The sequence below is a fragment of the Tiliqua scincoides genome, chromosome 8, assembly GCF_035046505.1.
Source record: "Tiliqua scincoides isolate rTilSci1 chromosome 8, rTilSci1.hap2, whole genome shotgun sequence".
Taxonomy (NCBI): Eukaryota; Metazoa; Chordata; class Lepidosauria; order Squamata; family Scincidae; genus Tiliqua; species Tiliqua scincoides.
In genome coordinates this window covers 32,282,938-32,293,370 of record NC_089828.1, presented here as the reverse complement: position 1 = coordinate 32,293,370, position 10,433 = coordinate 32,282,938, and the positions used below count along the sequence as shown (strand labels likewise).

Genomic DNA, 10,433 nt, shown 5'->3' with positions numbered 1-10,433 from the left:
CTTGCTGGTTCAGGCAGCAACTGTTACCCTGCACATGCCTGATCTTGTCTGATCTTGGAAGCTAAACTGGGTCAGGCCTGGTTAGTACTTGGATGGGAGACCGCCTGGGAATACCAGGTGCTGTAGGCTTATATACCATAGTCTTTCGAGACTGAAGGTTGCCAACCTTGCTGGTTCAGATGAACAGTGTGCAGAGAGATAGTTCTGCAGAACACAAGAGAACCAGACCTCTCAGGTAGACTACTTCTGCCCATGGAGTTTCCATTAGCTATCATGCATAATAGCTGTTGATACACCAACCTGCCATACAGTGAGTCTTGCTAGATGAAACTGAGCAGAATCACCATCAGGGGTTGGCCAGGTTGAGGGGTTGGCCAGATTGGCCAGGCCAATCTGAAGACCCCCCCTGGGTGGGCAGCTCCCAGAATGCCTCAGTACTGTTGAGCAGATTTCTACCATTTTCCAGTGAGGAAGGTGGGAAGACCTGACATCATCTGTCACCACCAGCAAGCTGGGAGGGGCCTTGTGTGTGACAGGGTCCCAGAGCCTCCAGCAACCTAGTGCCAGCTGTGAGACCCATATTCATCTCTAGTGGTGGGTAGCCCGATGCCTCCCATGGCACACAACTGGGAATGGATGCTTTCACAGCTCTGCAACAGACAGACATTCTACAGGTGCAGCTTCATTCTGTTCTCCATGCTGGGGAAAGCTGCAGCTGTTTAGATGTTGCTTGTCATTAAGCTGCTAAAGGCTGCTTTCAGTCAATCTTTATGGAGGGGTCTGCGAGGCAGTGATTTCCTGCTCAACCAACATAACCTCAATGAGGACCTGCCCAGGCTGCGGCCTGAGATATGCCAAATGCTGCCCCCCCACACACCTGGTGATGTGTCAGCCTCTGCTCCTTTCACTCCCTGTATTGGAAAAGAGGGGGACAGAGCAGAAGAGGAAGTGTGGAGGAGAGTGATGGGCTACAGCAGAAACGCTCTAGCTTACCACTTTCCTCTCTCTGCATTTCCTCCTTCTCCCTCTTTAGGGCATGGGAGAAGGAGGAGCAGCAGCACAGGCTAGTGGATAGGGATGGAATTGGGTGCTCCCCATCAATCTGCTGCCTGAGGCAATGGCTTCAGTTGGCCACATGAATGGGCCGGCTCTGATACTCGCATAACACCAGAACCAGGGGACATCCGCTAAAATTGAGCGTTGGGAGAGTTAGAACAGACAAAAGAAAATATTTCTTTACTCAGCGTGTGGTTGGTCTGTGGAACTCCTTGCCACAGGATGTGGTGATGGCATCTGGCCTGGACGCCTTTAAAAGGGGATTGGACAAGTTTCTGGAGGAAAAATCTATTACGGGTTACAAGCCATGATGTGCATGTACAACCTCCTGATTTTAGAAATGGGTTATGTCAGAATGCCAGATGCAAGGGAGGGCACCAGGATGAGGTCTCTTGTTATCTGGCGTGCTCCCTGGGGCATTTGGTGGGCCTCTGTAAGATACAGGAAGCTGGACCAGATGGGCCTATGGCCTGATCCAGCAGGGCTGTTCTTATGTTCTTATGCTGCAGTCTCATTTTGTCACCCAGATCTAGCCTTGGAGAGCTATGAGATAAGAATTTGGCTGTGTGGTAGTTGCTGGGAACAAAAAAACCTGCATAACTCATGGCAACTTGAATCTTTCTTTCTTTCTTTCTTTCTTTCTTTCTTTCTTTCTTTCTTTCTTTCTTTCTTTCTTTCTTTCTTTCTTTCTTTCTTTCTTTCTTTCTTTCTTTCTTTCTTTCTTTCTTTCTGGTGCAATTCTGACTCTCTCCTGCCCGTCCATTCTGCAACTGGATGCATTTAACTCCTTGTTCCCCAGGATCTGCAGCCTAAACGGGAACCCGTCGGGAGCAAGAAACTCGACAGCGCGTTTCAGGTGCTTGATCCTCATGTCATTCCCCTTGTCAGCCAAATGGCTCTGATTTTTGGCTTTCTGAATCCACTGCGGGGGGGGGGGGGGAGGTGGTGGTGGTCGGGAGGAGCCCTTTGCTTCCCTGCTTCTCCCCCCTCTCTAAATGTGCCAGTGAATCCAAAATCCCAGCTTCAGTGGCGTAGCCAGAGTGGGGGGCAAAGCACGAAGTTTTGCAGGGAGCCACACCGTTGAGTGCAAGCTCCCCTCCACTTCGGAACCATTCCAGGTTGTGGGGGGGGGGGGGAGGAAAACGGAGGTGAATGCCCGGAATGGCTCTGAAAGGGAGAGGAGTGGTCGCTGCTTGGATACTGCGGTGAGGTTCCCTGCAAAACTTAGCTTTACCCCCCCTCTAGCTACGCCACCGCCCAGCTTCTGATCAGGGCCCAGCCTATCCTCAAATCCTGCCTCATTGGTACTGGGGAGCCAGCCAAAGGCTTGGCAAGTTCCCCTTTAAAATGAGCTCCCCCCCATTTATCCCCCCAGCAGCTCCCGCCTTCCGGTCTCATTGCAGCCTGGAATGCAGTCATTGCTCCCCTGTCTTTTCTTGCGCAACTTTTCTCTGCTGGCTTTCTTTTCCTGCTCCACCAGCTGATGGGACTTTGCTGACTGCGAAGAAGAGGAAGGAGAGAGGGCAGCCTGCACAGCAAGAAGACCCACCCAGGCAGCCCCCCCTCCTGCCCTCTGCACCGCCTCCTGGTGCCATCCGCAGCCCTCTCAAGTTCACCCAGCTGCTGAGATCCCCTGCGGGCCTGGGACGCCCCCTCCCCTGTTCAAGGAGAAACGGTGAGTCCCTTTGGTGCAAGGCTGGGCTGGAGTGTGTGTGCCCCCCCCCCCAGATCACCTTGAAAATGCAGCGTTGGCTCATCTCGGGTTGCTGCAATGTGTGTGGAGGTGATGCCCGAGCATCCTTTCTTGGCTCACTTGGGTACCACTTTCTCCCAGGGATGCTGTGCTGTGCTGGAGGATGCTGAGCTGCATCTCTGAGGTGCTGGATTGAAAGGAGAGGGATGCCTGATTCAGACCACACTGGAGAGGGACTTTTAATTCTTTGGGTTAGTTTTAAAATAGGTTTAACTGAATACTTTTTCCCTCCCTCCCACTTCACCAAAAAGCACATTTTGGCAGCAGAGGAATAAACTAGCCAAGTTCTGCCACACCAGGTCTAATTAATAGCCCACCCCAAAAAGGAAGAAGGGAAGAGATTAGGGAATTCTCCTGAAATTTTTAAACCCAATGGTGCAGAGATCAGAAATGCCTGGATTGTTAACTCTGTGGTGCCTGGTTTGGGAAGGGTCCGTTCATGCTCTTTCTATGCATGTCCAGAGATCCCTGAAGTCATATCATTATAACCCCTACCCGCTAAGAACAAAGGTCATTTCTTTAGACGTGTATTTCACTCAGTTAAATGCTCCTCTTAAATGCTCCCTTGACTGTCTTCTCATGAAACCTGTTTTAAAAACATTAAAATGTACCTTCTGCATGAGTACAGTTTCAGTGACATCATCGTTCTGTACAGTGGTATCAGTCAAAACCAGACAGGTCCCTGCCCTGAAGAGCTTACAGTTTGAATTTTGGAGAAGATAACCTACGGAGGAAAAAGGGGTGCAGGGGGTATAGTAAATGGATGGAAATGTATGCAGACTTAAATTTCATTTTATAGAGGGAGAGAAAGAAGAGAGAGATGGAGAGTACCTGGGAGGGTATTGGGAGTGGCTGCAGGCATAAGGAGCAGCAGGGAAGAATAAGATGAAGGGAAAGTGGCACGTGCTCTTTGAAGGGCTGCAGGAGTAAGGGGCATCAAGGGCAACATGAGGGTTGCTTCAGAGAGTTGGCGCCCTGGAGATGATTTAGGAGGGTTTGCAGCCTGGCCACCAAGCCTAGCAGAGGAGGATGGGAAGAGTTAGAGCCGGGTGAGCCACAGAGATCCTCTGTGAGATGCTTTCGGGCATAAGGGGCAGCAAGAGAAAATGGTAACCAAGAAAACTGGGAGGCTCCCATGAGAACTGACCATCAGGAACTACAGCCCCAATTGGTGCAAATCTGCTGCTCCTGCCAGAGCACATGTACCCCATGTGATAACTCCTCCCTTTTTTGACTTGCTCATGTCCCACCATTCCCAGCGCTACTGCCTTGCCTTCTTTCCCACTCAACTTTAAGGAAGCAGGCAAAGAGAGTGGAGGGGAAAGGGCAGCAAAGCAACCTGGAGCCTCCCTTGCTCCTTCAGATCAAACCACGGCCACCACCTCCCACTTGCTCCAGCCCTGTCATGTTCAGACAAGGCTGGATGCAACACACTGGGGAGGAAGAGGACTGGACAGGCAGAAGTAGGGCAGTGGACAGACTTAAAGGTAAGAAATGAGGAGGAGTTGGAGTTGGTGGGCCGCCAGTCTCCTTCTCCTGCAGCTCCCCTGACCTCCTCCTTGTTCATTCTCAGCAGGCAAGAAGAGGATCATAGTGCAACCGCGAGAGCAGCAGGCAGGTGTGGGGTATGTCCAGGGACCGGTGCCCCTGCCCATTGCCTCCCTTCAGTCTGCTGCTCAAAGCCTTGAGTTTTCATCAGCCTCATGGCTGGGCTGGCACTGCTCACCATCACGTGGGGTAACTCTCTTTTTTCTAGTCCACATGGTTCCTATGACACCAGGTTATGGACTCTCATGCCTGCTTGCTTTCTCCTGCTCCCAGATGCTCCCTGGAAGCTGTTCACCCTGGGGTACCCTCTGCGTTGCCCTCTTGATACTTTCCAGCCAACTGACACTCGCCCAGAAAGGACGAAAGAAAGTCGTGCATGTCTCAGGTGGGTGAACATGCGCTTGCTTTTGTGCATGTACATGTAGATAACTCATCTGGGTTGGGAGAGAGACTGAGGCTGCAATTCTATTCTCCATTACCTGGAAGTAAGTTCCACTGAACTCATTGAGAGTTCTAAGTAGAACGCTATAGGATTGCATTGTGAGTAGTGACATAATTTACACGCACATTAAGCTGCTTTATATTGAGTCAGATGATTGGCAGGCAGAGGCCTTTCCCAGCCTTGCTAACCAAGATCATTCTAACCAAGGGCTGAAACTGGGACCTTCTGAATACTGAGCATGCACTTCTTTGCTGTGCTATGGGACCTTCCTTAAACACATGACATCATTGTAAGCTGAATAAGACCCTTGGTCCCTCTAACCCAATATAGCCTCCTTTGATTGGCAGGTTCTCAGGAACTGAGACTCACTCTCTGAAGTTATTTAACTGGAATGTGAACCTGAAGATTGTGTTTTCTCTGACTTGTTGCACTTTATGAGGTCTCAGATCTTTCTCAGCCAGGATGGTGTAGTAGTGGTTTGGGAGTTGGATTTAGACCTGGAAGAAACCCTGCTCAGCCACAAAGTTTCCTGGGTGACCTTGGGCAGGTTACTCTCAGCCTCACCTACTTCACAGGGCTGTTGTGAGGACAAAAGGAGGTAAAGAACTATGCGCACCACCATTAGCTCCTTTGGAGGAAGGGCGATATAAAAAATTGTGAAAAATAAAGTTTTACCTGAAACCCTTTCATGTGAAGATAACAGAGGCTGAACCTAAGATCTTGTACATGCAGAAAGATCCGCCACAGAGATGAGGAGGAAGTGAGGAACAGAGTCCAACAGCATTTGGTTGTTTGGCAGCACAATTATCGAAAGAACAGCCATTGATATCTATCAGACTTGTGAAAGAGATTTGTCATCGGTTCTCTTTGGAAAGAGGACAAGTGGGGTGTGGGGGTTTGGGGGGATGTCTTTAGGGAGGGAATTCCACAGCTGCATTACTGCCACAAAGAAATTCTCATCCCTGGTAGCCACAAACTGGATCTGGGTGGGCCAGAAAGCGCACAGCTATTCCTTTCTGTGCCTGAAGGGGAAATGAAATCAAGGCAATGGTCAAATGAGTCCCATGTGTCCCTTCTTTTTGCGTCCCAGGCATTTGTGTCCCAATATATGTATATTAGATGTACTTTTTAATTTTTAAAACACAAAGGTAGGGTTAGGGTTAGGACTGGGAAAAATGGCTTAGGATATATAACATTGGGTTTGTTACCCAGTTATAGTTGAATGCAAATGACCAGGACACAATCATCTAGGATGCAAATACCCTGAAATAAAATCTGGAGTATACACAGATAGCTACTAACGCCAACCTCAGATGCTAAGCTCCTAGGTTTGGATTCTAATCTCTCCCTCCTTCCCCCCCCCCCCCCCCGTACAGAGGATGACAGTGGTGCAGTTGTGGTCCAAACGGCACCTGGAAAAGTGGTCACCCATCGGGGAGGTACAATCATCCTCCCCTGCCGCTTCCACTATGATGTGTCAGCGCATGACCCTGATGAGATCCGCTTGAAGTGGACCAAGATGGTGGAGCCAATGTCCTTTGAGGATGTATTTGTGGCCATGGGCCGAGAGCGCAGGGCCTTTGGGAGCTACCGGGGGCGTACAGCTTTGCAAGAGGATGGCTCTGGAGATGCCTCACTCATCATCCGAAATGTCACCTTGCAAGACTATGGGCGCTATGAGTGTGAGGTGACCAACGAGCTGGAGGATGATGCAGGCATGGTGAAGCTGGATTTGGAAGGTAAATGGAAGCAGATCAGGGTGAAGCCACCCTGGTGATCAGGTGAGGTGATCAGGTGGGGTTGCCCCAACAGAGGAGGGAAATGGAAGTCGTTATAGTGAAGTTTTCAAAATTCTCCTTCAAATTTCTCTCTGAATTGTAGAATTCCCAATCACTTGTAAAGTAAAACATGATACATTAGGAATGCTCCATTGCTCCATAAAAAAAAAAAATTTCCAAATGTTGTGGAGCACTGCGCATGTCCACTGTTCACCTATTTTCAGTTCCTTCATTTGTGACTTTCCTCCTTCTCTGCAATGCATACAAGTGCATTGATAAAACACTGTAAAAAAGCTATCTTAATGTGAGCATACTATTGTTGCATCAAGATGTTTTTTTGTGCAATCAGTAGCACATCAGTAAAACACAGTACAAAATGCATCTTGATGCAACTGTACATATGACCCCATCAAGATGGCTGTTTTGCAGTGTTTGATCCTTATATCTATATCTATATCTATATCTATATATATCTATATCTCCCCCATAAAAATATGGGGCAAAAGCGAACTGAAGAAATTGAAATCCCTGGCAAATAGCTCATGCTTCTGTTCTGGGTTACTTTTAGAAATTCTCCTAGGCAAATTCTCCTAGAATTAATGAGTAGCCCACAGCAAAGAGCAAACTTCTGAAACAAAAAAGAAAAGGAATGGAACAGGGGAATAAGTAAATACATACGTAAAGGCAGATGAGGTGCATAAACCTAGCCTGAGGAAGGGCACAAGTGAATTTATTATTCCAAGTTACAGGTCTTATATTTGTTTTATAAAACTTTCTTCGCTCATTATGAACTGTGCAGTCCAGATCACAAATCAAGGTGTTGGGTGAAGTTTAAGTTTAAGAAGTTTAAGAGAACATTAAAACTATATGGGGGGGGGGGAGGAGAGAGATGTTTCCAGAAGCTAGGATCTAGAATCCATTATCATCTAATGCAGGAGTGTCAAACTTGTTTCATACAGAGGGCCGAAGTTAGCATTCAGGGCTCCAGCTAAGGGCCGGAAGCGATGTCATTAAGCAGAAAGTGACATCATTAAGCAGCTAATGGCCAGAAATCAGACATCAGACCCTGTTTTCATATAGAAACTCATTAATTGCAAATAACAGAAGAGAAAGTACGTAAATCTGGATCATATTTCAAGATTTGGGAAAGCCCAGTTTTCATGTGGGCTGCCATTTCAGCTGTAACACCTCAGCAGCTGAGAGCCTGAGGGCCAGATAAAAAGCTTCCAGGGGCCGCATCTGGCCCTCGGGCCTTATGTTTGACACCCCTGATCTAATGGAACCGATTGATGGCAGTTCAGGACGAACAACAAGAAATTCTTTCTTCTAAATTAACTTATGGAATTGGCCATCACAAGAGTCAAAAACTAAAAAAAAAAAAGATTAGATAATGCACTGGGGAAGGGTGGCTATGAGTCATGATAGCTGAACAGAACCTCCATGTGCAAAGGCAGTCTATCTATAAATTCCTAATTCGGGGGGGGGGGGGGTAGTCCAGTAGATATTGCTTTCCATGCACTGTTGGTGAGCTTTCCATGAGCATCTAGTTGACCACAGTTCGAGACAGAATGCTGGTTTTTATTGTTGTTGTTGTTGTTGTTGTTTATTAACAGTATTGGCAAAGACTTGGCAAAGGAACCCTATTGCAGTTCCAGTCACAGCCACTAGAGGGATGACAAGAGGGATGACATCTCTCTTGGTTGTTTCTTTGCAAACCCCTTGTGACTTCTATTCACCACTAGAGGGCAGACTTCTCCCTAACAGGTAGGTTAAAGACTGATGAAGCTCATGACAAAGAAGGCCACCCTCTAGTGGCTGTGAATGGAACTGCCTTGGGGTTGGCAAAGGAAACTTCATCCTCCAGGTTAGTTACTTAGGTGGCCAAAATTCACAGCAGGCACTGTCTTTGCCGTCTGACCAGCATCCGGACGGCTGATGACCTGGAAATTGTGGATGCCACAGGCCTTGTCCTCTTTCTTGAGGCCCTGCCTTCAACATGGTCAGCATTACGCTCAGGAGCGTGCAAATGTTACGGGAAAGGCCTCTCTGAGAATATAATTTCCTTCTTGCCCCAGGCAGCTCCCCCCCATCAAGCCCCCCCATGACCCTCCCTTTCCGACACTCTTATTGGGATATTTTACGAATCCACCTGCTGTTGTTCGTCATCCCAGTTTTATTAGCTTATGACACCTCAACCTACAGCAACAATAAAAGTCAATATAAGCTACGATAAAGCACCCAAGACACACTGAAGGCAGGGGCGGGGGGAGAGGAAGGGAGAAAGAAAAAAGGGGGAAAAGAAAATAGCAGCAGCAGCTTCTTTTCAACATGAGCTGCAGCTGGCTTGGGACAGGGGGAATGCAGTACCAAAAGAAACTGTGTATATTATGGCCCAGCCCTGTATGGGCCAGTTATTGATGGCATGCCTCTTCTCCTGGTACTGAGCACTGTTGTAAAGCAGGCAGTGCCAGTTGTAAAAGGTGCTCCGGCAGCCAGCTGAGTAGTGTACTGCCAGGGACATGGGAGGTAAGGCCAGAACTTGCATGTGTGTGTCATTGGCTCTCCCAATGCCCGCCAGAGCAGGCAAGTCAGCAGGAGAGGCAGGAGGGGGGAGAGCAGAACAGGGGGAAGGGAAAATCTGGGTGGGGAGGAGCACATAATGGGGCAGGGAGGCTATGGGAGGGCTGGATCTGGCAGCAGTTGTGTGTGCCGGATCCTATTCCCCTTTATTGCATCCGCCCTGCCCCCTTTCCTGAGACTTGCACTAGCAAAATCACTAGTGCAGGTATGTTAGTGTATGAAACATTCTGTCATGCTCAAGAGTGACCATGAGAAACAGGAGTGGGCTATACAGATCGGGGATAATTTTTAGGAAGTGTTTCATAGAGGATAGATCTATCATAGGGGTTAAGATATATCTTAACCCCTGCTAATTGGGTAAGTTCATTTGCATCTTTTTAGATTGTGAGCCCTTTTGGGACAAGGAGCCATTTGGTTGTTTGATTTTTCTCTGTAAACCGCTTTGTGAACTTTTAGTTGAAAAGCGGTATATAAATACTGTTAATAATAATAATAATAATAATAATAATAATAATTAATAATAATATCAGTGGCTATGTGGAACCTCAGTGTTAAGAGGCAGTCTACCTCTGAATGCCAGTTACTAGGAATTGGCAAGACCAGGGAGTGCTGTTGCCTTCCTACCCTGTTTGTGGTCTTCTCAGAAGCACTGACACGCTACCATTCAAAGCAGAATGCTGGAGAGGTTGAACCCTCCGTTTCATCCAGTAGGGCTCCTTTTCTGTTCTTTGATGTGTCTGTTGGCATCTATTAGTAATCATAGCAAAATGATTACTGTAGGTGTGTAGGTGCAGTGTATTCCTGAATACCAGTTGTTAAAACAGTAATTCCCAAGTGTGGGCCACGGGAAGTGACAGGCTGACCACTATTGCAGACAGGATGTGTGACTAGGTGAAGCCTCAGTCTGATCCAACAAGACTCTTCTTTTGGAAGGTGGGTCCATCAATAGCTATTATGCTTGGCAGCTAGGTAGAAACTCTATATGCAGAAGCAGTCTGCCTCTCAGTGCTGGTTGTAGGGTGGGGGTGGGGTAAATGTTAAGGGAGCCTTGTGGCTTTTCATGCTCTGCTTGTGAGCTTCCCACTAGGGTATCTGACTGATCACTGTTGGAACCCGGATGCTACACTAGAAGGACCTTTGGAATGATCCTGCAGGGCTCTTATGTTCTCATTTGCTTAAGCCCTTGAAGCCAGAGCACATCTTACAACACCAGGGAGAGAATTAGCACTGCTTTTGCTCACCCCTCTCCTCAGTAGCTCCTTCTCCCTGCCATTGA

General features: G+C 48.0%; 1 protein-coding gene across 1 annotated transcript in view; it reads left to right on the top strand.

The window, feature by feature from the left end:
* The first annotated feature begins 2,217 nt into the window (after window positions 1–2,217).
* HAPLN4 (hyaluronan and proteoglycan link protein 4) overlaps window positions 2,218–10,433 on the top strand; it is a 17,042-nt gene continuing 8,826 nt past the window's right edge. The window contains exons 1-4 of the mRNA XM_066635556.1: window positions 2,218–2,261; window positions 4,383–4,434; window positions 4,631–4,742; window positions 6,176–6,538. Of these exons, the coding sequence (XP_066491653.1) occupies window positions 2,218–2,261; window positions 4,383–4,434; window positions 4,631–4,742; window positions 6,176–6,538 (571 nt within the window). The remainder of the gene's footprint in view (window positions 2,262–4,382; window positions 4,435–4,630; window positions 4,743–6,175; window positions 6,539–10,433) is intronic.